Genomic DNA, 26,885 nt, shown 5'->3' on the forward strand with positions numbered 1-26,885 from the left:
GAGTTGACCTCCAGGCCAATTGGCTGTGAGAATCAGCTGTGTCCGCAGTGGGAGAACTTCTGTGAAACACCCTTCTGGGGCAAGGCTTGCTTCTGTGGGGCTTTGGTGCTCACTGAGTCTGCCCCCTGAGTGTGTCCCTTATGGATCTGAGGAGTTGTAATCTGGATGGTCCCACTCTGACCACTGGGTACACTGGCTCTTGGATCTCTAAGGAGGTGCTAATTTAGCCTCTGCCTGAGGCTACCCAGCAGGAGATATGGAGAGATCTGCAGATTCCTCTTCTTTTTTGGGGTTTGGAGGTGCCTAGTTGAGGCCCAGCTGTGAAGCAATTCAAGCTGCTACGGGGCCTTGGGCCTTCTTTTGGAAGTTCTGGGTCTCTCTGACCCAGCTGCAGTTTGTTAGATAATTTTCAGATTGCAAAGGGCCAGCCCTTTCATATACAAAAGCCTCTGTGCACAACTTGGGTGGGGCGAGGTCTCAGGGAATCAACAGGGCGGAGCAAGCAGCTATGGCTGATCCTCAGTCCTACCCTAAGAGGCCCCATATCTCGGTGTTCTGGTAATCACTGCAAGCACCCCTCAGAGAAAGCCACCCTCGAGTTCTGCCCGCTGCCAGACAGTCCAGTTTCTCCCCGTATGAGTCTGGGTCCCCAGAGACTTGCCCGCAACTGGAGTTCAGAGCCGTCGGGAGCTTGAGTCTCCCTCCCAAATGAAAAAGACAACCGTGTCCTCAGTTGCCAGCCCTTTCCACGTGCGCCTCCGTACCTCTGCACTTTACTTCTGCACCTCCTCTGAGTCTCAGTGTGCTTTGCTCTTTCCTTCTAGTTGTAGAATTTCCACTCAGCCAGACTTCCTGTGGTTCTGGATGATGTCCGTTTTGTCTTTTAGTTGTATTTTTGAAGTGGTTGTGGGAGGCAGCAATTTCCAGTGTTTACCTATGCCGCCATCTTGGTTTCTCTCCCTTATGGTTTTAGAATTGCACCTATTGAGAATCACTTTTCATTAGTGCATTATTTCAAGAGTGGCAATGTTAAAGTGTTTAAAACATTTTGATAAACAGTAATCTTACTAATATTAGACAAACATGTAAATTAACCGTCCCTCTGCTATGCTCACCTGCCAATCATCACAGTATGCAAACTAACCAAACAAAGACGGCAGTTAATTTGCATTCGTAGGGGCAAAGTGGCAGAGCAAAGACTGAAGACTCCATCCGGAGCCACGAAGACTGAAGGCTCTGGCTGGAGTGAAGGCCTGGGTCCCGGGTGCTGGAGGAAAACCGGTGCTGGCAGCCAGGGGAAGGAAAGGCCTAATGCATGAATCTCTTTGTGCAATGGGCCCCTAGTAAAATAATAAGCTTTATAAAATATTTGCTATTGAGCCAAACAACAAATTAAAGATGTGGTTTCCTTTCTTTAGTTTTTGTTTTTTACCACTCTATTTTCTAGTTGGAATTTAGTTTTAAACCATTTCATGAATTTAAATTATTCATAGCATGAGCTTTAAATTGGTAAAGGTGAGGCCATTGATATCTATCTAGACTGGCAATCTCAAAATTGTACATTTCAAGGCATCAGAGTTCATTTGATAGAGAGCAAGTTGCAAAGCATAGGATTATTTGTCTTGATAGAAATATTATTTTATTAGATAAAACATTCTGCTATATAGAAGGATGCATTACATTGGCCTCTTCATAGCAAGCTCATGATCTAAATTAAACTTAATTTGTGCCAATGGGGATTGCATCAGCTGGTTGCACACACACATGCACACACACAACTCTGGCGATTCTTACTTTCTGTGTTCTTATTTTTCATCATTATGTTTATTGTAGCAACAGGTGCAAAATACTGCTAGAGAATTTGTTCCTGGTGCTGGGTAATAATGCTGGCTCCAGGACAAGTTCTTAGCTTCACACACTTTCTGGAAATGTCCTCAGCCTCATTCTCACCATGGCCCATGGCTGCAACCTGAGACTCTCCCATCATACTTCTGAGGCTGGTTAAGTCACTTCACTTCTCTGCGCTTTGACTGCCTTAATTCAGAGGCAAGAATACTGACATGAAGGATAAAAAATTTAAAGAACTTAAATCCTTTCCAGTGTTAGTGTTCAGTGGCTCTGATTTTTTTTTAAAAAATATGTTTTTATTGATTTCAGAGAGAGGAAGGGAAATGAGAGAGAGAGAGAGAAACATGGAAGGTAAAGAAACATTGATTCGCTGCCTCCTACACACCTCCTACTGGGGAATGAGCCCCAAACCTGGACATGTGTCCTAACCAGGAATAGAACTGGAGACCTCCTGGTGCATGGGATGACACCCAACCAACTGAGCCACATCAGCCAGGACAGTGGTTCTGATTTAATTTCTGTCTGACTTACTGTGTCCAGTATAAAGCTAGTAAAGTGACACTTCTCCACTTTTTAACTATGTAGCAGTCTCCAAGGAGATAGACCCTGACTCCACGCACTGCCTACAATGCTGCATTAGAAGCTGCCCTCCATCCAGTGGCTTCCATCCTACCTCCTGCCCTCCAAGGATTCCAGTTTCTAAGTATAAAGCTCTTTCAATCCACATATGGCCACAATCAGAGGGGACCTCAGTGTTACCATCCATTCTAATTTTTCATTGAACAGTTGGATAAACTGAGGCCAAGAGAAATGACTTGCTGAAGGTCATTGAGCCAGTCAGTAGCAGAGCTGAAATATATATTTATTAGAGGCCTGGGGCATGAAATTTGTGCACTTGGGGGGAGGGGTCTCTCAGCCCAACCTGTGCCCTCCAGGAGCCCTTGAGGGATGTCTGACTGCCACAGAAGTGGGAGAGACTCCCACCACCACCGCTGCATTCGCCAGCAGTGAGCCTGGCTTCTGGCTGAGTGGTGCTCCCTCTGTGGGAGCGCACTGACCACCAGGGGACAGCTCCTGCAGTGAGCATCTGCCCCCTGGTGGTCAGTGCACATCATAGCGACTGGTCGTTCAGCTGTTTGGTCGATTTGCATATTAGCCTTTTATTATATAAGATGTCTCTGGACTTCCAGTTCAGTGCTCTTTCTTCTGAACCAGGGCACCTGCCATCAAATGATTACAGCTTCACAGGAATTGTGTTCCTAGAGATGGCTTTATGCACTATATTTTCTTTGGTAAGATTTCATGTTGAATTTTTCTTTCAGCTCTGAAATATTTACTCTGGACGTCAGGAATCTGTGGACCTGTTGCTCCATAGGTTCAGCAGCAGAGGTGGTCTCTGTAGTAGGAACAGGGAGCCTGGCTGGTCAAATACACCTCATCATCTTCCTGGGGGCTGTGGCCTCAGTGTGGCCTAGTGAACTATTTGCTGAACGAATATCAATTTCAATTCTCAGAGTATGAAATGACAATATCCAGCTGATGAGAAAGTAGAAAGACATTTATTTAGAAAACTAGAACCCCTTTGCACAAAGATTTGCGCAATAAACCTTCCTTCCCCTGGCTGCTGGTACCGGTTTCCCTCTGGCACCCAGGACCCAGGCCTTTGGTCCGGCTGCAGCAGAGAAGCCAAGCCTCTTCAGTCTTCAGTCTTCAGTCTTCAGTCCAGCTGGAGCCTTCAGTCTTCACTCCATGCCTGCATATGCAAATTAACCACCATCTTTGTTGGGTTAATTTGCACACTCATTTGATTGGCTGGTGGGCATAGCAGAGTGACACCAATTTGTGTGTTTCTCTTTTATTAGTGTAGATGTCTTTATTTTTTGTTTATTTATTTTTTAAAATATATTTTATTGATTTTTTACAGAGAGGAAGGGAGAGGGATAGAGAGTTAGAAACATCGATGAGAGAGAAACATCAATCAGCTGCCTCCTGCACACCTCCTACTGGGAATGTGCCCACAACCAAGGTACATGCCCTCAACAGGAATTGAACCTGGGACCCTTCAGTCCACAGGCCTATGCTCTATCCACTGAGCCAAACTGGTCAGGGCAGTGTAGATGTTTTTAGATTCCATGCGGGCAGTGCAGTGATTAAGCTGGGGCTTTGGAGACAGTCATGTAGGTTCAAATCCCAGTTCCATTAACTATTAGCTGTGGAATTTTGGGCAAGTTATCTAACCTCTCTGCTTAACTTACATATGTGCAAAATGGAGCTGCAACTATTATTACCTAATTATAGAGGTTACTGGGATAAAATAAATTAATATGTATTATGCACTCAGGACAATGACTGATACCTAGTAAGGACTGTATGTTGCTATTACTATATAGATTTAAAATATATTCACCTAAAACACCAACAAATGGTTTGCCAGAATGAAATAATACACATTACATATATTAGCGTATCTACCGAGCAAGATATAAGGGAATTATAAAAAAAACCCCAAAAAACTCCCCCCTCCCCAAAATATACCCCAGGCAAGTGATTCCAGAGCTCCTGCTTTTAATTACTATAGTTACCACTTCCTAATTACCCATTGCTAAGATGAATAAGCTGAGGCTAAAACAAAGGACATCAAGGAGTCAAGCATTCATACAAAGGTAGGGCGAGCACTTGGAAGATAATCTTCAGTACCAGGTGGGAGATTAAACCCTTTTTTTTTTTAATCACTAAACTTCAGGACCTAAGGGCTGTCCATAGTCATACTGTTTGAAGAGCCTGCTCAGATTCTTCTAGCCACACAAAGCTTTTGCAGAGAGTAAAGGGATGTGTTTTTCAGCTGCAGGAAGCATTGTTTCTGATGCCTGGAATGCAGGTCCATGAGCTTCATCAGTAAGTTTTATACAAATAGGTAGCAAGAGTGTAATTGTGAAAGATTAATAAAATGTATGCCCCCAAATAGAGGACTGGCTAGACAAATTATGCTCAATCACATAACAGAACATAGGTAGCCTACAAGATAGAATATTATTAAGGACCTAGAAAAATACTCATGATATATTGTTATTTAAAAAATAGATCACAGTGTGGTATGTGGTATGTAGAATGTGTATATATGTGTTATATACACATACATGCATACATACATACATGTACAGAAAATGGCAGGCAAGGTGTACACATTGAGTGGCCAGATATTATGATCTGCCAGATTATTATGACCACCCCATCAGTACAATGAAGTGAATTAGTTATGAAAATAATAATAATAATAATAAAACCTTGAGAGAATTTGCTTAGGACGTTTTTATTTTTGGAAGTGTCAATGAAGTACTGATGGGGTGGTTATAATAATCTGGCCGGTCATAATAATCTGGCCAGTCATAATAATCTGGCCACTGAGTGTATATCATAATGTTAATGGTGATAATCTTGAGTATGGGTATTAGGAAGAGTCTTACTTTTGCCTTATTTTATCTTTATTTTCCAATTTTTCTAGAATAAACCTGTATGACTTTTAAAAGGAAAAAATAATTTATTGGAAACTAGCAGGAGAGGCACCTATAGTAAAGGCTGCTTTTTCCATGGATATTGTGTTCCTCTTCTATAGTGAAGTTGAAAACCCTCTTTTCTGCTCTGCCCCGCTGATGCAATGGCTCCCAACTTTGTGCACAGGGCTGCTCTTGTAAATGTTGTCATAGCACAGATCCTGTTGCATTCTGGTTAGTGGGTACCTACTCAGTTACAACCACCTGGCAGAGAGCCTGGCACCTGGGTATGTTTGAAATGAATAAATTAATAAATTTGTAGGGGCTTCATTACTTGGATTTGGATAGGAGCTCTACCATGTATAAGCTAGGTGAGTCCCAGGCTCCCAATTTGTACAGCAGCAATAAAAACTGTGTGTCAAGAAACCTCCACTAGTTTCTGTAAATGGCAAAGTCTTGGTCACAGGATGGGTGGAGGTACAGAGCAGAGAGTGTTTATTATTATTGCTGCATCTATTAAGAGGTTTAATCTTCTCACCCTTTATTTCTCTTAGGCTCCCTAAGGCATCATGGTTACCATAGCAGCCAGATGCTGATGATGTCTCCAAGGACAGCAAGGTGAAGCTGAGCTAGCTTCCAGGTCCTCATCTCCACATGCCCTTCGCAGGCCAGAGTGAGATGCTCTGAAGCTCAGACTCCTTTCAGGACCCCCATTCTATCTTGGTGGCTTAGACACACAAACCCTGCATTCGCAGCCTCCGGGCTCTGAAACATCCATCCAGGGACTTCCTTCTCCCCAAGCTCTATCTCTGGGGCCCTGCCGGGTTGCCTTGGAAACAGGTTCCATTGCGGACAAAGGAGGGAGCCAGGTCCTGCTTCCTCTGGTCCTGTAGATGAGGATTTTTAGACCGTGGAGACTGCGCTGCCCTACCCTGCACCTGCCCTCACTCTCCGTGTTCTCACTCAGGTGCAGCTTGCCCTCCCTCACCACTGACGAGACCATGTGTAAAAGTGTGACCACAGGTGAATGGAAGAAAGCCTTCTATGAGAAGATGGAGGTGGCAAAGCCGGCTGACAGCTGGGACCTCATTATAGATCCCAACCTCAAGCACAATGTGCTGGCCCCTGGCTGGAAGCAGTACCTGGAATTGCATGCCTCTGGCAGGTGAGTAGTCTAGTAAGTAAGGGCCCTGCAGGCAGCCACTGGGGCACCTTCCAGTAGACACAAAGATATGGAGAAGCCAGGCGCTAAGTAAGAGTCAGTCTCACTCTTGGGTCCATGTAGACTGGAGGCAGAAAAAGAGTCCCTAACTGGGAGTTGAGATACCTGAATTTGTTTCCCACTCTTCCACTGAGCACTTGTGTAACCTTTCTCCTCCAAGCCCAAGTTTCCCCTTCTAGAAAAGAGGTGGAATATATTCATTAGTTCTAAACTCTGACATTTTACATACTTTTGGATATAATCTGAAATGGCTAAGAGGAGGAGGGCTGAGGTCTACTGTGGGTACTGGGACAGTTCCATTTCAATCTCTTTAATCCAACTTGACTTAATATAAAATACTGAACACAAGAAGTGTGTAGAAACTGGGTCTACTCTTAGCTCCGTAGCCCTTGAGCAACTCAATTTCCATCTTGGACCTCACTTTCCCATTTGCAAAAGGAGGGGTTAGCCTAGATTCTTGTCTTGTGCTTCCTGGACCAGCAGCATCAAAATCATATGGAACCTGTTAAAGATGAAGAACTTGCACCCCATTCTAGATCTACTGAATCAGAATCTTCATTTCAATAAAGGCCCCTAGCTATGTGCAATAACATCTGGGATCACTTTCCATCACTCTTGTCTGTGGGTCTATTATATAAAAACTTACCTTTGGGACATAAGACAGGAAGGCTAAGTGGGCAGTCTGAGGGTTAGAAGCAAGGCCTTCCTTCCTGGTCTGGTTCAGTCTATTTAACTCAATTCAAGAAATTTCCACTGAGCACCTGCCATGTGCTGGGTACTGGCTCTGTGTGTAACTAGCTGCATGTATGTGGATTGCTTTCTTATTCTCTCTGCCTCAGAATAAAATAAAGGGTTAATTGGGTGATTTCTAAGGTCTTGACATTTTCTAATCCAAGTTTTGTAGTCCAGTCTGAGAGAGGGGAAAGAATCCTCAAAGATATGAGTAAAAGAGAAGAGATGAGACTGAAAATGTGAAGCTCCTCAATTGGCTGACGGAAGGGGTGCAAACAGCTGGATATTCGCTGGGGGCACAAGAGGCTGGACACTTCCTAGCAAAGCCCAGGACTGGGAAGGCTTCTCGAAGACTGGGAAGGCTTGTGGGGCTAAATGGAGAGGGTGTGACTCCTCCAGACAGGCTGGTGACCTGTGATCCCAGCAGGCCCCAGTGTGCACATTCTGGGCCTGGATTGCCTGCACTTCCAGGTCTTGGGATGCATTAATCCTGTCTTTGGCTGGGGGCTGAGAGGTGATAATAGTATCATTTTCTCCTGACTTAGGTCTAGCCTTTTCACAGTCAATGTTGACAGGTAAGAATGTGCAGGTAGATCAAGTGATTACTATATGATGCAGAGTACCTCTGATCATCTAGTGCCCTTGCATGTTTTACAGAGGAGGAAAGATGCCCAGAGCCAAAAGCCTAAGGGCAAGGCCTGAGGGCATTGGGATGGAGGGAGCTGAGGCCTCCACAAAGCACCTCAGATGTGGGCCTGGGTGACTGGCAGAGCGTGGCTGGATGCCAGGTGAATCCAAGGAGTGTGCTCTGGGCCTAGCAGTGCACACAAAGAGGCAGGCTGGGCAGCCACTGGGGAAAGCTAACCAACCCAAGGGACCAGAAACACACTGCCTCCATGCTCTGCCTACTGACCCTGACCGGCTTCCTGCGGCTGTTTCCACTGTTTCCATTCTTTTCTCTTCCTACCTCTCCCCCATCCCCGAAGGTTCCACTGCTCCTGGTGCTGGCATACCTGGCAGTCGCCCCACGTGGTCATCCTCTTTCACATGTACCTGGACCGGGCCCAGCGAGCGGGCTCGGTGCGCATGCGCGTCTTCAAGCAGCTGTGCTACGAGTGCGGCACGGCACATCTGGACGAGTCCAGCATGCTGGAGGAGAACATCGAGAGCCTGGTGGACAACCTCATCACCAGCCTGCGTGAGCAGTGCTACGGGGAGCGCGGTGGCCACTACCGCATCCACGTGGCCAGCCGCCAAGACAACAGGAGACACCGCAGTGAGTTCTGCGAGGCCTGCCAGGAGGGCATCGTGCACTGGAAGCCCAGCCAGAAGCTGCTGGAGGAGGAGGCGACCATCTACACTTTCAAGCCGGCACCCAGCCCCTCCAAACCGCAAGCTGAGATGGGTTCTGGCTCCAATTTCTGCTCTATCCCCTGGTGCTTGTTTTGGGCCACGGTCTTGCTGCTGATCATTTACCTGCAGTTCTCCTTCCGCAGCTCAGTCTAAGATTCCCTTGGTGGGCGCCAGGGAACTCCAGGGACCCAAGGCTAGGGGGCCAGCTGGCTAGTGGGAGGGGTGCAGAGAGACCTGGGTTGGGAGTGGAGTTAAGATCTAGCACTGGTGCTGCCACTGACTCAGCGGGTTCCCTGGACAGCTCACACAGCTTTTCCATGTATAATATCATGGGTTTGGGCTAGATCATTGGTTTGTCAAAATGAAACACAGGGCCCCAAATTTCTGCACAGGTGCCTCAGGAACTTTTGGATTTGGAAGGTAGATTGTATGTCTGGATCATCCTGGTCAAACCTTGCATCCTCCTCCTCCTCCTGTTGCTTTAATCAGAACAGCTTCATCTTGGAGTTCCATTAAAAAATCTATACTAATAAAAGAGTAATGCTAATTAGACCAGGAGATCTTCCTGGAGACCTTCTGGACGTCTTTCTGGACAAAGCCGGGGGCTTGGTCAGCCTGCAAACTGCCCCCAAATGGCCCTCAGTCTTGCCCAGGCTTGCCACACCCCCAGTAGGGACCCCCACCCTGATGGGGGCATGGCTAGCTTTTAAACTGCTCCAACCCCTTGCCCAGGCTGGCACCGCCCCCAATGGGGACCTCCCACCCCAATGGGGGTGTAGCCAGCCTGCAAACTGCCCCAGGCCCCTTGCCCAGGCCAGCCCTGCCCCCCAAAACAACCCCCATCCTGATCTGGGACTCTCTTCAGGGCAGACCAGCCAGCCCCCACCCGTGCACCAGGCCTCTATCTATACTAATAAAAGGGTAATATGCTAATTAGACTGGGAGACCTTCCAGGAGACCTTCCGGACTTCCTTCCGGACAAAGCCATGGTGGCGGGGCCAAGGCCAAGGCCAAGGCAGTTAGGGGTGATCAGGCCATGAGGGGAGGGCAGTTGGGGGCAATCAGGTTGGCAGGGGGGCGCAGTTGGGATGAGCAGGCTGGCAGGGGGACAGTTGGGGGTGATCAGGCCGGCGGGGGGGGGGGAGCACAGTTTTGGACGAGCAGGCCAGCAGGTGAGTGGTTAGGAGCCAGTGGTCCTGGATTGCGAGAGGGATGTCCGACTGCCAATTTAGGCCTGATCCCTGTGGGGTCCCAGATTGGAGAGGGTGCAGGCCGGGCTAAGGAAGATCCCCCCCCCCCCACATGAATTGTGTGCACTGGGCCACTAGTTTGTATATAAAAAAAGGCTAACTGCTTTAAAACAAAGTTTGAAAATTACAGGACTAGGTGATCTCCAAAGGCCTTTCCTCAATGATGAGTGCATCCCTGTTTTCTTATTACCTCCCACCCTACCCCTCATATCTCCCACATCTGGAGCTGCAGCCTTAAATTAGCCTCTGCGCCTAGTGTCTGAGCCTCATCCACAGCTCTGCCTCCATGCACACAGCAGAGGTTCCTTTAGAAGAGAGAGAATTGGGCACTAGGCTATTCTTTTGCTGCTGGGTCCACAGGGTCCCTTGTTTCTCTTCTCCAGGCTCCTAGCTTCCCTCCACTCAGAGTGAATTCTGGGGTCTACCTGGCTCAGAGATGTTGCTTGGGGTGGAGTCCCCTAGAGCTGGGCATATGACCCAGTATATTTGAACTGGCAGAGAGTTTAAGGAAGGTTTAGAAAGTAGAGTGTTAGAAGCAAAGCACAAAATCCCTAAGAAACAAATATAATGAATTTTCATTATAACAAAGGGTCTTCAGAGGGTACCAAGTCTGACTGATTCTCAGAAGTTCTGATGGTTGGAACATAGGAGCAGGAGCCTGGTCTCCGGGGCTCTTTGCTGAAATCCTCGTTGAGAGGTTTCACATTGGCCAAGCATGGGCTTCTCTCCCCCAAAACCAGCTACCTACCTAGAACCACAGGAATGGGGGTCATTAGTAAGAGAGAAAGCATAAAAAATGTGCCCATACACAAGTGCATAGATATGTGGATCTTACATCTCTTTAAAATGGGATGCACTGTAGTTTGGAGTGAGAGGAGAGAAGACTTCTGATAATAAGGCTATGGAGTAGGGTGGGCAGGAGAGGCAGAAAGGAGAGGTGGGATGCCACCCTGCACTTTTGAGGTTCCTTGTTCAGCGCACCTCTCTTAATAACTTGATTCCATTATCCCCTCCTCCACTGCTCCCCTTTTTAATGGAAAATAATCACCATCTATAGTGGTGGAGGGAAGAGGTCCACTTATATAAAGATGGGATACATTAATAAAGGTGGGATATCTTCAATCAGGCTTAGTAGTCATTAATGTCTGCTTCAGATTCACTGTACAGTCCCTGATCTGTAATGGGCTGTTGTATACTTTCCATCCACTCTCTCTCTTTTCTGGGGTCTCCACATAAGGCTTTATTTTCCTCCAGCTTCAAGGTTTGGGCCAATTGTGTCCATAGTCAAGAGGGATGCAGGAAATCCATGGTCAGGGAACCAGTATAAGGTCAGTCTTATTCCTGCCCTTGCTCTAGTTCTAGTAACTGGCTGGTACTTTGCTTTAGTCACACAACATTCATCCCTTTGTTCAGGCCACATATCCTGAGCATCTTCTATCTGGCAAGCCCTGAGTTGGGTGCTGGCATCCAATGGGAACTAAGGGGCAGGCCCTGTCTCTCAGAGATATTTTCTTACTACAAAAGTTCTCAGCCTTGGCTACACTTGAGAACTCCTGGGGAGCTTTTGAAGACATAACAGTGCCTAGCCTCCACCTCAGACCATTAGAATCAGAATTTCTGGGTATGAGTCCTGAACATCTGGATTAAAATAAGACTCCCAGGTAACTCACCTGTGCTGTCTGGTACAATGCTTTCTGAGGAACAGGCTTCTGTTGGCACCTGGTCTTATAATAATGAGCCCTGAGATTTCCTTGATTCTCTAGGACTAGGGCTCAGCTTCTTACTCCCACTCCCTACCCTTGGGACTTGATCCTTCCAGCTCCTGCCTTCAACCTTGGTTTTATCTTGCTCTGAAAGTCTACATTATTTGATCTACCACCCTTGCCAGATGCTTATCAAACTTTGTTATAATTACTTGTCTGTGACTATACTCCCTGCTAGAATGTGACTCCAATATGGAAGCGATGTCCTTAGATCCCACTGCCAGATAGTGTCAGAGCAAGGATTCCAACCCTGACGTAGTTTTACATTTAGTCCAGAACTCTTTCCTAAAGCATTAAGTCTTCCTGCTCTGTAGAAAGATGTCTACAACCTATGGAGGCCCCTCTGTCTCCCTTATACTTTCTGTAGATGGGGGTTCTAGGCTTGCTCACCAGCCTAGCCCTGTCTTGGCATAGACTTCTCTGGGACAGTTCTTTCTTTGCACACATTGCCACATGCTGCATAATGAACTTGTTAGAATGTACCCTAGTGTTACAAATGAACTCCTCAGGGACTTTCCAGGATCCCAAACCTCTCTCAGTGGAGTTTCTGTGCACTGGCCTCGGTGTCCCAGTTGGGAGGAAACCTAGAGGCACTGAATTGTGGTTCTGGAGGCTGAAATACTCAGTGTGGGGTCAGCAAGAAGTGCTGCCCTGATCTACTTCCCTCAAACTCATTGGGACTGGGGACCAGCCCAGTGGAGGAACTCTTCCTGGGGGTCAGGAGCATTGAGAACCAAAAAATAAAAAAATAGAAAAATCACTAACTAAGGTCAATCCATAGACCATCAGAGCTGCAAGACATATTAGAGATGCTTGATATTGGGCCCTAATGTCGTGGATAGGGAACTGAAGCCTAGAGAAAGTAAGGAACTTGAATGTCATGGTACAGCATGAAGTAAGGGAAGATCATGAAATTCGGGGTTAAGAAACACTTGATTCCTGGCTCTCCTGCTTACCAGTCGTATGGCCTTAGGCAAGTTACTTAAGCTCTTTGAGCCTAATTTTTTCCCTCATCAAAATGGGAACAATACTATCTACCTTGGAGGGCAATGGTAAGAAATAAATAATGCATTGTCTGTGGTATTACCTGATAAAGAGCACATGCTCCTCCTCTTCTTCCCCTTTCCTTTTCAGTTGATAGCCCCTCCCCATTTTGAGTCCCCAAAGGCTCTTTCTCTTTGTGATTTTAAGCTCTGTTGGTAAATGCTTTAGGAAAAACCGAAAGGCAAGGGTTAATTACCCAGCACTAGGCTAAGACCTGGTCTATTTTAATATATGTAGAGTCCCCTCTTTTCTTTTCTTCAATATATTTCAAAGCAAAGACTTTATTTTCTAGCAGCATTGTAGTCCCTCTTCATTCTTTAAAGATAGATATTTTAAAAATCTCCCCAAGCAGAAAACAGCAGTGATTTCTGGGCTTCACTCCATTGGCTGAAATACCCCAGAAGGAATTTAGTTCTTTTCCAAGTTCCATTCTGGTTCTCAGTAGGACTCCCAGCTAAGAATTTCCTTTGGAGTCATTTTTGGCATTGTGTGGGTATTGCCACATGCAGGAGGGAAATGAAATCCTCCTGTTGTATGGCTATTTGGTCACTGGACCTCCTTGGGAGGGTGAGTGAGGCTAGTATAGGAGCTGGGCAACTTGGCTTTCAGCCCTGGTTTAGTCATTGTATAGATATCTAAGCTATTGACCTTGGTTGACTCAGTTCCTTCCCTCCCCTGAGTCTCAGTTTCCTCATTTGTAAAGCAAAGAGGGAAGGTGATCTGAAGGATCCCTGCTAGCTCTGACCTTGTCACAGATTGCTGCTTAGTCCTATTTGTCCTTGAGCATTTGGGGTGGTGCCCTGACCCTGACTCCTCTAGCAGGTCATCTAGTTGTTACCCCAGGATTTTAGTTTGCTTAGGTCAGTTTGGAATCTAACTCACAACATCTTTCTTTCCTTTCCATCCTGGAAGCAAACTTTTTAAAAATATATATATATTATTGATTTTTTTACAGAGAGGAAGGGAGAGGGATAGAGAGCTAGAAACATTGATGAGAGAGAAACTTCGATCAGCTGCCTCCTGCACACTCTCCACTGGGGATGTGCCCGCAACCAAGGTACATGCCCTTGACTGGAATCAAACCTGGGACCCTTCAGTCCGCAGGCCAACGCTCTATCCACTGAGCCAAACTGGTTAGGGCTGGAAGCAAACTTTTATAAATCTTACTCTGACTAGGCTTCTCTAAAGATATTTGTATTTTGAAAAGCAGTTACCTTGAGAGGTACTGCCTTATACAAGGACTTGGGTGATAGTGATAGAATTTCAGTCTTAATCTCCTCATTTCTAAAATAAGCCCAATATTTTCACTTCTGTCTTAATAAGGTCATAGTAATATTATGAGGACATAATATATTACCTATTTTCAATATTAACTTATTCAATAAATGTTCATTGAGTACATATTATGTGTCAGGCATTGTTCTAGACTCTGGGGATATAGTGAAATGCAAAGTGACTAAATCGCTGACCTTATGGATAGTAGAGGAACTAATAAACAAAATAAGTAAGATGTGTGGTATCTTAGCGTTAAGTAGTAAGGAGAAAAATAAAGTAGTCAGAGGGGATAGGAAGAGCAGGGAATAGAATTACAATTTTAGATTGGGTAAGTAGGGAAGGTCTCACCAAGAAAGTGACATTTGAAAAAAGATGAAAGAACTGAGTAAGGGGAATGACATGTACAAAGGCCCTGAAGTAGGAGCAGATGGAAGTTTCAACTGTGAGGAGGCCAATGTGGCTGGAGTGCAGTTCAGGCTTAATATTAGTAGTCATGACTACTACCACATGTGGTAATGGGTGTCAGAGTGGTAATGGGGGTTGGAGCATTGGTTTTTAATTTCAATGAAACAAGAAGACACAGAAGGGTTTAAACCATGGAATAATGAAAGATGTGCATTCCAGGGTGGTGGCCTGTACTAGGGTGGTAGCAACTAGGGTTGAGTCAAGATCTGTTTTAAAGATAAGCTGAGAGGATGTGCTGATGACTCAGACATGGGGTCTGAGAGATAGAGAAATCAAAGAGGCCCCAAGTTTTTGGCCTGGGCAACTGGAAGAATAAATATAGTTACCACTTTCTGCGATGAGGAAGGCTGGGTAGGAAAAGATTTGGGAGCACTATGAGGAGCTTGGTTTTGGACATGTGAAGTTTGAGATGTGTTTTAGGCATTCTATTAGACATTAAAGGTGAGAAATACCAAGGTGGCAGTTGACTATTCACACTTGCAATTCAGAGGAGAAGCTCAAACTAGAGATAAAATTGGAGTTATCAACATTTAGATAATATTAAATGTCATGAGATTACGTAGGGTTATTTATACAGAGCGCTGGGGCTCTCCATGAAGAGAGGTTGGAAAGAGGGAAAAACCCATAGAGAAACTGTGGAAACTGAGGCACAGAGAACATGATTCACTTGAGCTTTCAGAGCCATTAGGCAGCTGAGCTTGGACTGGAGCCCAGGTCCTCATAATTGAAGTTCTGGGCTCTTTCCATTGGCCCAAAGCACCTTCTCTCTCATGGAACCAACTTACTCTTTGGACTAGAATTCTGTCCACGTCCCTTGCTGGGACATGTGCTTTCATCAAGTCTGAGCAGGACATGGATTTTTGTTTCTGTTTTTCTCAGTGTGTTTGAAGTATTTAATAATTTTTAAACGCATTAAAATGAAAAGACTTAGTGGGAGGCCTAGACTTCCAACATGGATTTAGGCATTGGACATGCAAACTTAAGACCAAAGGAAGATGTTGTCAGTCTTGTTTAAAAGAAAGATCCTGTTGTTTTGGATCCCGGTGACAGGCCTGTGGTATGTGTGAGTGTTTAATGAATAGGATTAAATAAGCCAGACAGTCCCAGGAGATGGATGAGATGGGCAAGATGGAATAATGTCACAGGATAAATAGCTCAAGGGGAGATGAGAGTCCTCACTTTCAAAGTAGGTCAGTGTCTTCTGAGACTTGGGCCTGGATTGCATTGACACATACTCCTCAGGTCTCTGGAGCTTGCTCTGGTTAGTGCTGGCCTGTTGGTGTGGACTGGGGATCACAACCTGTGACTTTGCAGAGGCCTCCACTGGGACTGGCAGATGTGGATGGTGGAGATATGTTCCACCCACATCAATTTGTTCATCAGTCAGCATGCTTGCCCTGGGCACGATCCAGACTTGACACACCTCTGGTCATACACTGTCTTGTCTTAGTGCCCCATCCCTCAGAGGGAACTCCCTTGGAGCCTTTTTGATCAGCCTAAGTGTTGAAAGGGTCTTGGCTCTTTTTTCCTGTAATCAGAAGCTCAATGCTGGAAACTGAGCCTGTGTTTTTGCATTTAAATGACATTTTTCTTATCTTCTTGGAAAAAAGGCCAACACATACCAGATACAGGAGATGGTTACAAAGGCCTTGTTTGTCTCCTGTCTAGTTCAGAGAACCCAGTTTCTTCCTTTCTGGAGAAAGCATGGATGGCAGCAGCCACAGAAAGAGCAGGGGCCTGAAAACCAGCTTTGGGTTTGGGTCCCTGCCCTGTTTCCTCTCTACTTCTCTACTAATTCATCCTGAAGTGTTAGCAGAGGTTGGGAAACTGTTAAAACTGGATTTTTAAAGATCCAGCTCTAGGGTCTCAGAGCCACAGGAAGCAGAATCCTGTACTCTCTCCACAGGCCTGACCTAGTTCAGGGCCAGTGGAGTCCCTTGCCTGATGTTCACAGGTCATTTTACATTTCCCTACCTTGCGCCTCTTCTCCTTCAGCTTACTCTGCACTAATGCTTCACTTGGTCACGTCTCTCTTTGGTCCCCAAACTTCAGATGTCTCCCCATTTCCAACCAAGCTGCGCATCCCAGGCTGAGAGTTCAGATCTTCCCCAGGGTGTTCTTTTTCTCTCCCGAATTTGTCTGGCTCTCCAGGGACACCAAGTCACTGTTTCCCCCAAACACCACTGCCTTTTCACCTCTCTTCTTTCATACCCCATGCCTGGAATGCCTTCCCCTTTTACAAGTTACACTGCAGAGTAAAAGAGACTTCTTTCCAGGAAAACACCAATGCAGACATTTATGAGGGTGGGTGTAGCTGAGAGTCACATGGAAGTTCTGGACCATGGCTGAGAGCAGCAGGCGCCCACACCATCACTGCCTCTTACCAGCTGTGTGACTTAAATCAAAGACCCAAGATTGTGTAATGGAGGCTGCCAACATCTTTAAAGGTTACACATCAGCAGGGTCACCTAGAAATGTGATTCTCAAAATGAATGCACCTTGGAATTATCTGGGGAACTTTATTTCCCCAATCCCAGTGCTCAGGCCTTACTCCTGACTGATTATATTTAAATCTCTGGGGGCGGGACCCAGACATCAGTGTTTTTTGAAACTTCCCAGGTGACTCCTTGTGCAGCCCACTTTGAGAACTCTTGGTGCAGAACCAATGCAGGAGGAGCTTGGGTTCCAGAGTCCATCAGAACTGATTGCAAATCCCGGTCCCTCCATCTCCTCACTGCGAGATCTTGGGTCACACCTTTTAAATATATGCTTTTAATTTTAGAATTGTTTTGATTAACAGAAAAAAATGTGAAGATGGTACATAAAGTTCCCATATAGCCTGCATCCAGTTTCCCCTATTGTTAACACCTTACAGTAGTATGGTACATTTGTCACAGTTAATAAACCAATACTCATATATTATTCTTAACTGAAGTCCATATTTTCTTCTGATTTCCATTGTTTTTACCTAATGTCTTTTTTCTGTTCCAGGAGGCCATCTAAGGTACCACATCACATTTAGTTATTATGCCCCCTTAGCCTTTGCTTCAGTTTCCTAAGGCTGCCATAACAAAGCACCTCATACTGAATGGCTTAAAACAACAGAATTGCCTTATCTCACAGTCTGGAGTCTAGAGGTTTGAAATTAAAGTGCTGGCAAAGCCAGGTTCCCTCTGAAACCTGTAGAAAATAATCCTTCCTTGCCTGACCCTAGTGTCTGGTGGTTGTCATCAGTTTCTTGGCAGTACTTGGTTTGTAGCTACAGGACTTCAATCTCGCCTTCGTTGTCACATAGTGTTCCCTCTTGTGTCTGCTTCTCGTGTCTCCTCTTCTTATGGGGACACTGGCCATATTGACTTAAGGGCCCACCTAACTGCAGTATGATCTTGCCTTAACAAATTATATCTGCAAGGAAGCTATTTCTTAATAAGGTCACATTGGGATGCATTGAAGATTAGAACTTCAGCATATCTTTTGGGGGGATACAATTCAACCCTTTACAGGGTCCTCTTGGCTGTGTCAGCTTCTCCACTTTCACTATTATTGATGCCCTGAACAATTTTGAGGAACATTGGTCAGGTATTTTTAGAATATCTCTCAAATGGGATTTTTCTGGTATGTTTCTCATGATTAGACTGGGGTTATGAGATTTGGGGAGGAAGGAAAAAGCACAAAGGTGCAGTGCCACTTTCACCACAGCCTATCAAGGCCACATACTATCAACAGGACTCATCATTGTTGATATTAACTGTGGTCACCTGGCTAATGTAGTGTTCAGTCAGGTTTCTCCACTATAAAGTTATTCTTCCCCCTCCCCCATTTGCATGTTGGACCCTTTGAAAGGAAGTCACTATGTGCAGCCCACACTTAAGGGAAGGGAAGTTATTCCAGCTCCTTTAGAGCAAAGTATTTACATAAATTATTTGGCAATCTCCATGGGAGAGTCATCTATTCTCCCCATTTATTTATGTATCCAGAATTTATTCACATAAGTATGTACTCATGGATATTTACTTTATATTTTGGGTTATAATACAATATAATTTTATTTGTTTGGTTGCTCAAATTATTCCAGCTTTGGCCATTGGAGCTCTTCCAGTAGGCTCCTGCATCCCTTTATCATCCCTCTATCATTGCACTTCCTTACATTCTAATCCAAGATGCTTTAGGCCAGTGGTCGGCAAACTGCGGCTCACGAGCCACATGCGGCTCTTTGGCCCCTTGAGTTGGAGGGTGTGGGTCGATGGGGAGGTGAGGCACAGGCGGGCGGGGGATACGCAGCGCGGGGGAGGCGAGCGTGATTCATGCACGAGTTGAGTGAGCCAATCAGTCAGCAGTCTCACTGTTCAGTGGTTAGTGCTAGTTGCGTCGGCAAATCGTGCGTGAGTGACAAAAGTACCTACTCGAAGCATAAAGTTACCTGTATTTTTCCAACCAGCTGCAAATCCTATAGGTATTTTTTTCATCAATTTAAGAATTACAATTCTTTTGTGTTGGTGGCTTTATTATTATAAAATGAAACTTTTTTTTAGGTGCCCTGTTTGACATGGCTACAAAGAAGAAGCAAAGAAAAACGGAAGACGAAAACCATGAATTTAAAGTTGAATGTACCTTCCTATATAGTTTAAGTTTAAAAAATTTGGTTCTCAAAAGAAATTTCAATCATTGTACTGTTAATATTTGGCTCTGTTGACTAATGAGTTTGCTGACCACTACTTTAGGCTCATCTTATACCAGAAAAATACCCATACTAGGGCAGGGAACATTTCCTGCTCTAGTCCTGTATCAGCCATTTCTTCAAGGAGTTTCTTTTATTGGAAAAGAGTATTAGAAACCAAAATTTGAACACTCTGTGTGCTTGTTGCTATGGAATATTGCTCTTTCTAGGCTGGACCATATTTTTAGCCTTGCTCTGCTCCAGTTTGCTCACCTGTAAAGTGGGGATAATAACAGTACATTCATCACAGGTTATTGTGAGGATTAAATTAGGGAATTGTGTAAGAGCTTAATGTAGTCTCTATCAGATAGTAAGTGCTCAAAAATGTTAGTGATTATTTCCCATACAATTTTTAACATGTGAGATAAGTTTAGTTGCCAAAGTTCTTTTCTATCTGCTCATTTCCTGAAGCAACAACCCTCAGAGAAGGTTTTTCTGCTAGTAGTTTATAGATGGAGAAATTAAGTGACTAAGGAAATCAACTTATGCTGCATTAGAACCTAAGTGTTTTAGTTTTAAGACCTATTCTAGACCCAGACGGGCCACCATCTCTGCCATCTGAGGGATATGGATTTTACATCCTTGATTCTTGCCTACCTTTGCTTGAAGGACTTCTTGGTTGTACTGACTCTTCATAACTGTCACCAGAAAATATTAACTCATGGCTGAAAGGAAGTACTGTACTCCAATCCATAACAGGCCACTCATAGACACAGTGCCATATTTTCTGAACCAAACAATTGAACATATGATCTGGAAATTGTTTTTTCTATTCTGGGTATGGATGAAATCAAGATATGTAATTTGATGCCAAAAAATTGGCATCTTGAGGTATACTGATAATTTACAGGGACAGCAGGACAAGGTATTTAATCAGAACTGACTGGCAAAACTTAAGATATGCTACTGTATTGATAATATGATCTTATCATAGTCTCTCTCTTCATGGTACAGTGATCCTAATCAGACACAGAGAAATGTTAGGTGAAATGTCAGTGCATGACAATATACAAGCCAAACAGGATGCTTTGACTCAAGGCAGATGTTTATTGGAACAACTATGTAGTCACCCACAAGAACAACAGCTTCTGTTGCTAATGAAATTGGCATGTTGCTTACTGAAAATAACAACCTTCATGGTATGAAATCAGCGTTAGCTATAAAAAACTATCTTCTAGGGAGGTGGGTTTTAGTTGCATAGAAGAGATCTTTGTGCTCATTTTGAAGTTGGAATGGGTTGCATTTGGAGGTAGTGAGTTTCCCATCTCCAGAAATGTTCAAGAAAGGGGTCATGAAATTAGACAAGATGTCCTTACAGACACTCTAATCCTCTGCCTCTGACTGAGAGATTTCAGGTTCTTGGATTTTGGCAGTAGTGCAGGGGCTGATACATCCTTACGCAGCACAATCAGACATCTGCTCACAATTAAGGGTGAAGTTGCAATTGGGAGAACAGATGGGATAAACTATGTTCAGCCATAAGTCAGTACAGATATCCCTGCTTTTTGAAAGTTTGCTTTACCTCACTTCGCTTTCACAAAAGACATACATTAGCACCTGCTTCACTAACCAAAATAAATCTGAAGAGGATTTTAACTTTTAAGAAAAAAGGTGAAAAGCAAAATTAGTGTCCAGCATTTGTTTTGCAGCAGCTGCTATAGAAGTAGCGAGAGTGGTCTCACCAAGCTTCTTCCGGGAACCACATGCAGCACCTCAGCATCTGGGCACCATAGTTCTGTACTGTGTCTGTGAGCATTCGTGCTTTACCTCCATTTATTTTATGCATCTGTTAGCGATATGTGTCCTAAGGTAATGGTTTCTTCACTTTACACCATTTTGACTTCTGAGGGTTTCATAGGAATGTTCTCCTTTTGATTAGTGGAGGGAAACCAGTATTTGTATACAAATCTTAAGGCTAAGTCCTATTGTTGTCTCACTTCAAAGAAAAGTCCCTTTAATTGTTGGTCTGCTTCCAGAATCAGAACATTGGTCTACCAGATATGCCATTTTTGTGAAAGAAGGTCGTGTAAATCTGAGGAAAGCCCGAGGGGACATTTACTCTGTTCTCCTTCTGCCTGGAAGGCCTCCCTGACTCACCTGTGAAAGTGCCCACCCTCCTCAAGGTTCAGCTCCAGCACCATATCCTCCGGGATGCTTTTCTGATGCTTCCCCCTCCAAGGCCTCCATGCTGCTCCCAAACATCGCAGTGGGCGGGGTTCATTCTGATCACGGTGGTCACCTGTGTATGCCAGTTCCCTGTGTTGGAGCTCCTAGGAGGAAGGAGGCATATTTCCCTCATCTCAGTAGTCTCCGGAGCAGTCAGCTCAGTCTGGTACATGGGAACTCCCAGGCAATGCTGTGAGTCAGGGAAGTATGGAGTTTTGGAATGATTTAGGGCAATTCCTTTGCATCACACTTCTTTTTTGGTGTATGAAATAGAGCTTGAGCTTGCTTGACAAATGTCTGCTGGAATTGGGTACTACCGTGATCTTCCAGTTATAGAATAAACTGCAGGGCACAGAGAGGTAGGATGACCAGCACACAGAACCAGAAGTAGCCCAGCTGGCATGGCTCAGTGGTCAAGTGTTGACCTATGAACCAGGAGGTCATGGTTCGATTCTTGGTCAGGGCATATGCCCAGGTTGTGGGCTTGATCCCCAGTGTGGGGTGTGCAGGAGGCAGCTGATCAATGATTCTCTCTCATCACTGATCTTTCTATCTCTCTTTCCCTCTCCCTTCTTCTCTGAAATAAATAAAAATATATTTTTAAGAAAGAAAAGAACCAGAAGCAGGCTGTGAACTGCTGCCCCTGAGCATTCAGCCTAAGGCATAGTGTCCATAAGTCTTACTCTTTGTATCTTCTTTCAGCAAAAGACCCTGCATGACTTTAGCAGCTTCAGAGCAGGTCAAGAACTGAAATCTCCCATGAAGATCAAAATTGATAGGACCAGACAGGGACTTGGGGCTTCTGATCCCCTGAAAGGCTTAAATTTCAGGCTCCAGAGGGGATGAGGTCTCTGGGGGCTTCCTGAGAGAGGAGATGGCTCTCTGAGGGGATTCTGTGTAAGAAACACTTATGACCATGTGGGGCTAGGGTGTACAGGGTAAGGAACAGGGGTGAGGAATCAGAAGAAGGGCTGCGTGGGGTCAGCTGTGGAGGGTTCAGGGGCCTGAGTCTAGTCTAGTCTCTCAGGGCTGACCTTGTACAGCTCAGGTTCTCAGGAAGGGAAGGAGGTTGGGGCCTAGAGCAGATGCTCTGCTTAGCAATAAGGGAAGATCCCTTGACTAACATTTTGGCTGAGCTATGTCTTTGGGAACCAAGGTTTGGTATTGCTGCAGCAGCAGTATTTTCTGTCAAAACTCTATTGAAGCTTAAGGTAATTTTGGCCTTTTGGTTACTTTGGTTTTAACTCATCTCATCAAGAAAAAAAATGGCTTCACTGGATCCTGGATTGTCAGAGCTGGGAAGGTCCTTTGGGATGAGGGGAAGGGACTAGCTTAGAGCCACACAGGGAGCTAGGGGCAGAGGTGGTTCTAGAACCTGGTGTCTGGCTTCCCTGTCAACCATTCTCAGTCTTCCTCCTTGCCCTGCTTCTCACAGGCACTCTCACAATTTGGTGTCTAGCTCAAGCATTGCTGTAGGACATGCTATAGGACTAAGAACCTCTCTCTTTTACATTTTTATAGGGGACAGGGATTGGGGCTTGGAAAGGTGAATGGTAGCAAAGAAGCATAGGGCACTTGGGGGCAGATGAAAGAGATAGTTAAGGTTGAGAGAAAGGGTACACACTGAGCAGACTTAAGACCCAGCCAGGATTTGTAAGAGAATTTTGCCTGCCTGGTAGACATACTCATGTTCTGCTAAGTCATATTTACTGAACACTTACTTTGTGCCTGCACTGTGCTAAGTGCTATGTATATATTAATTAATTCAGTTCTCATCAAACTTTTATGAGGTAGGTAAGGTATGCCATTTCCAGAATATGGACAAAGAAACTGAGGTTAAAAGAGGTTGAAGTCACCTGTCCATTGTTGCAAAACTTGTGATAGAGGTTGATTCAGCCCTGTGTTCTGATCACTCGGCTACTCTGCTTCTTAAAAGAGAGTGAAAAGGGGGCCGAGATGCTCCCATTATTGGCCAGAAATAGATGGGTGAATGAGGCAGGTGAAGGGTGAAGGTGTCTTGCGTCAAGTAATTATCCTCTTCTGCTGACTGACCATGGACAGGTGGTGGAAAACGAAATTCAATTCTTCACACTGGTGACTCTCTGGATCCAGTTCTTGTTGCTGTAGATGTCAGAATATACTCCGTAGAGGTCCTTCTTTCCACAGTCCTTGCCCCAGGACACTGTGCCCACCAGGTACCACTGGCCTGTCTCATTATCCAGGGTTGCCATGGGACCTCCTGAATCACCTGCACAGGCATCCTTTCCCCCTAAATATAAAAAAAGAGACGCAGGTCAAAGTAACCTGTCCCCTTCCCTAGCCCCAAATCCAAAGGAGCCTCTTTCTTCCCACTGCTGACTTGTAGTTCAGAGAATTGGGCACGAGGGGGTGCAAGCAGATCATTTGACTCAAACATGGGCTCTAAGAGTCTCAACCTTCCTAATGCTGCGACTCTTTAATACAGTTCCTCATGTTGTGGTGACCCCTAACCATAAAATTATTTTCGTTGCTACTTCATAACTGTAATTTTGCTACTGTTATGAATCACAATGTAAATATCGGATATGCAGGATGTATTTAGGCGACCCCTGTGAAAGGGTCGTTCCATCCCCAAAGGGATCGCGACCCACAGGTTGAGAATCGCTGACTCAAAGCAGTTCCAGGTGAGGCCTCCTCAGAGCTCAGTCATTTTTAGAAAGTGCCAGTGAAGGATTCTTGTATTTCATAGGTGAAAAGGTGAATGTGGAGAAGGGAGTAATGGAAATTTCTTAGCATTCTTCTCTCTGATGCCATTTCTCTGGCAGAACCCTCCCTCTCATGAACATCCTCCCCGCCCCTCTTTCCTGTTTAGCCTACCAGACTCCAAGGTGTCCAGCCCTTCCATTCCTGGGCCCTGCACCACTTCAATGCATGAGCTAGACACCAAATTATTATATACAAGTCTCTTGACTTACCTTCCTTCAACCCAGCACAGATCATGTCCCTGGTCACTTTCTTCTTTAGTGGGGCATAGGCCTCCTGGCAGGTGCGGTGATCAACAATTGGGATTTCAATCTGAAATACAAGGCCATTGTTGGTCCCCACTCCTGGCTCAGGAGTCCTTGCTGTTCTGACACCCCCTAGAGCTGGCTGCTCCCCAGCTGGATGAGCTTGGGACTACCTTAGACCTGGTCTCAGAAATTGCCCTATGGTGCAGGTGAAGAAATACTGAATGGAGAATCAGCAGATCCATGATCAGGTATAGTCTCAGCCATAAACTTGCTGTGTAACCTTGGGAAAGTCATTTGCCCTCTTTGAGTTTCAGTTTTCTCATCTGTAAACTGATCATACTTGCCCAGCACATGCATTATTTCAAATATGGCACCGTATGCAAATCTATGATCAGTCTTCTTTCCCCCATTCCTACCATTACTGACTGTGGGGCCTGGGGCATGTGGCTTAATCCCTGTTTTTCAGACCTCTGTGACTCGGTTTCCTCATCTGAACAATGGAAGTCACAATATTTGACATACTAATCACACAGACTGTGATGGAGAACTGAATTCAGTTCAGAGGCAATGAATGAGCAGATAGATGATGCTTTGCAAACTATGAATGCTGTATAAGTATTAGTACTGTAGGGTTACTGATGCTCACCTTGCAGCAAACATTTACTTATGTTCTCCCTCACTATACTACAGTATGAACTTCCAGACACTAGGTCTGTATCTTGTCCATTTCTATCTTATGTAACTTGGAGCATAGTCAGTATGTGTATGTGTGTGTATATATGTATATGTATGTATATATATATATATATATATATATATATATATATATATATATATATATATATATATATTTGAGGGCTGATGCACAAAATTCGTGGAAGACTAGGCCTTCCTTCCCCTGGCTGCCAGCACCGGCTTCCCTCCGGCACCCGGCTTCAGGTTTTCCTCGGGCCACTGGCAGGTACCGGGAATCCGGGCTTCCCTCACAGCCCCAGCTTCGCCTGGAAGGTTGTCCAGTCTAATTAGCATATTATGCTTTTATTATTATAGACCCATGACATGCAGAACAAACAGATCAAGCTTGATGGAATTCAAAGTCTCAGTGAACTTTGAGCTGTGTGTGAGCTTCTGGTGTCTTTCTCAACAACTCCCAGCTCCAGCCTCCAAGTCCTTAAGGCAGTGATGGCGAACCTATGACATGCGTGTCACCTCTGAACTCATTTTTTTTGGTTGATTTTTCTTTGTTAAATGGCATTTAAATATATAAAATAAATATCAAAAATATAAGTCTTTGTTTTACTATGGTTGCAAATATCAAAAAATTTCTATATGTGACATGGCACCAGAGTTAAGTTAGGGTTTTTCAAAATGCTGACACGCCGAGCTCAAAAGGTTCGCCATCACTGCCCTAAGGGGAAAAATGGAGCAGGAAGATCTCATTCGGGGCAGGGGTGTCACTTTGAAGGGCATAAGTTGAAGTTTACCTCCATCAGGGTCTCTGGGAACCTTTGCAAGAACTGCTTTCCCCAGCCACTGACGATGACCATGGTCCCTGGAAGAGAGAAGACACAACGGGAGCAGAGAGGCTGTTTGTGGGCTTTTCAGACGGTTGCATCTTGCAGCCCATCATCCTCTGCTTGAGGAGGAAGGGTTGAATTTTTCCCCTCAGAGAAAGCCAGCTTGGTGAGGAGGCAGACTGCTGGGTTGGAGGTTGTCTGAAACAGAGGTCTAGGCATTTGTTTCTATGAATCATTAGCTGATTTGTTTAGTTGTCTATTCTCTCCCACACCCAACTAGCATGGAACCTAGGCTCCATGACAGCAGTCATCTCATCTATCTTGTTCACTGCTGTATCCCTATGCCTGCAACAGTACTGGCACATAGTAGATGCTCAATCAATAATTGTGGAAAAAATAAAAAGTCCAGCTTAGTCTACAATATGCACGTTGCTTTTAGCAAGCCCTCACTCCTCCCTCCCATTATGAGCCTCAATTTCTTTATCCATGAAATGAAGAGGCTGGTTTTGATATTCTCTAACTCCATGCCCCCCCCCCCAACTCTGATATTCTAGAAGTCTATGAAGTTGGCAAATCTCAGAGTGAGTGGAAGTGGGTTAAACACTGATAGAGCACTCACTTATTTCCTTATTTGAAGGAAAGCCTGGATCCTGAATACAGCACTGGGCTTTACATTGAAAAACCTGGATTCGAGGACCCAGATCTGCTTCTTACAAGCTGGATCTTGGGTAAGTCACGTCACCTGGCTGACCCTCAGTTTTCTCATCTGGAAAATGGGACTATAATACCACCTCACAAGACTTTTATAAGTGGTAAATAAGTTAATGAATGTAAAGCAACTACATATGGTAGGCGTACCTTTCCCGTTGGCTCACTCTACCTAATACTTCTCAAATTCCATTCAGCCATTTTTTATAACTTCTTTGAACTGAAGGAGTTTAGCTGTAACATGGCACCCCTGAACTTTCTAACAGAATAAAAGGGAAGCCAACTGCCCTGGTGGGACTCTCACTCTGTGTTGGATACATTTGAATATAGTATTTCATCAACAC

General features: G+C 44.9%; 3 protein-coding genes across 3 annotated transcripts in view; 2 read left to right on the forward strand and 1 right to left on the reverse strand.

The window, feature by feature from the left end:
* The window catches only part of LOC132230218 (kininogen-1-like), a 433,809-nt gene that overhangs the window by 349,906 nt on the left and 57,018 nt on the right, over window positions 1–26,885 (forward strand). The gene's annotated exons all lie outside the window — the stretch shown is intronic.
* On the forward strand, window positions 6,233–8,799 carry RTP1 (receptor transporter protein 1). The gene is made up of 2 exons (XM_059685982.1): window positions 6,233–6,504; window positions 8,280–8,799. Exons 1-2 carry the CDS (start codon window positions 6,233–6,235, stop codon window positions 8,797–8,799), a joined length of 792 nt encoding a protein of 263 aa, XP_059541965.1.
* MASP1 (MBL associated serine protease 1) overlaps window positions 21,933–26,885 on the reverse strand; it is a 65,768-nt gene continuing 60,815 nt past the window's right edge. The window contains exons 14-16 of the mRNA XM_059687321.1: window positions 25,801–25,868; window positions 24,281–24,380; window positions 21,933–23,595 (exon numbers count right to left, since the gene is read on the reverse strand). Coding sequence (XP_059543304.1) covers window positions 23,405–23,595; window positions 24,281–24,380; window positions 25,801–25,868 — 359 coding nt within the window. The 3' untranslated portion in view covers window positions 21,933–23,404. The remainder of the gene's footprint in view (window positions 23,596–24,280; window positions 24,381–25,800; window positions 25,869–26,885) is intronic.

The sequence above is a fragment of the Myotis daubentonii genome, chromosome 3 (assembly GCF_963259705.1).
Source record: "Myotis daubentonii chromosome 3, mMyoDau2.1, whole genome shotgun sequence".
Lineage (NCBI taxonomy): Eukaryota > Metazoa > Chordata > Mammalia > Chiroptera > Vespertilionidae > Myotis > Myotis daubentonii.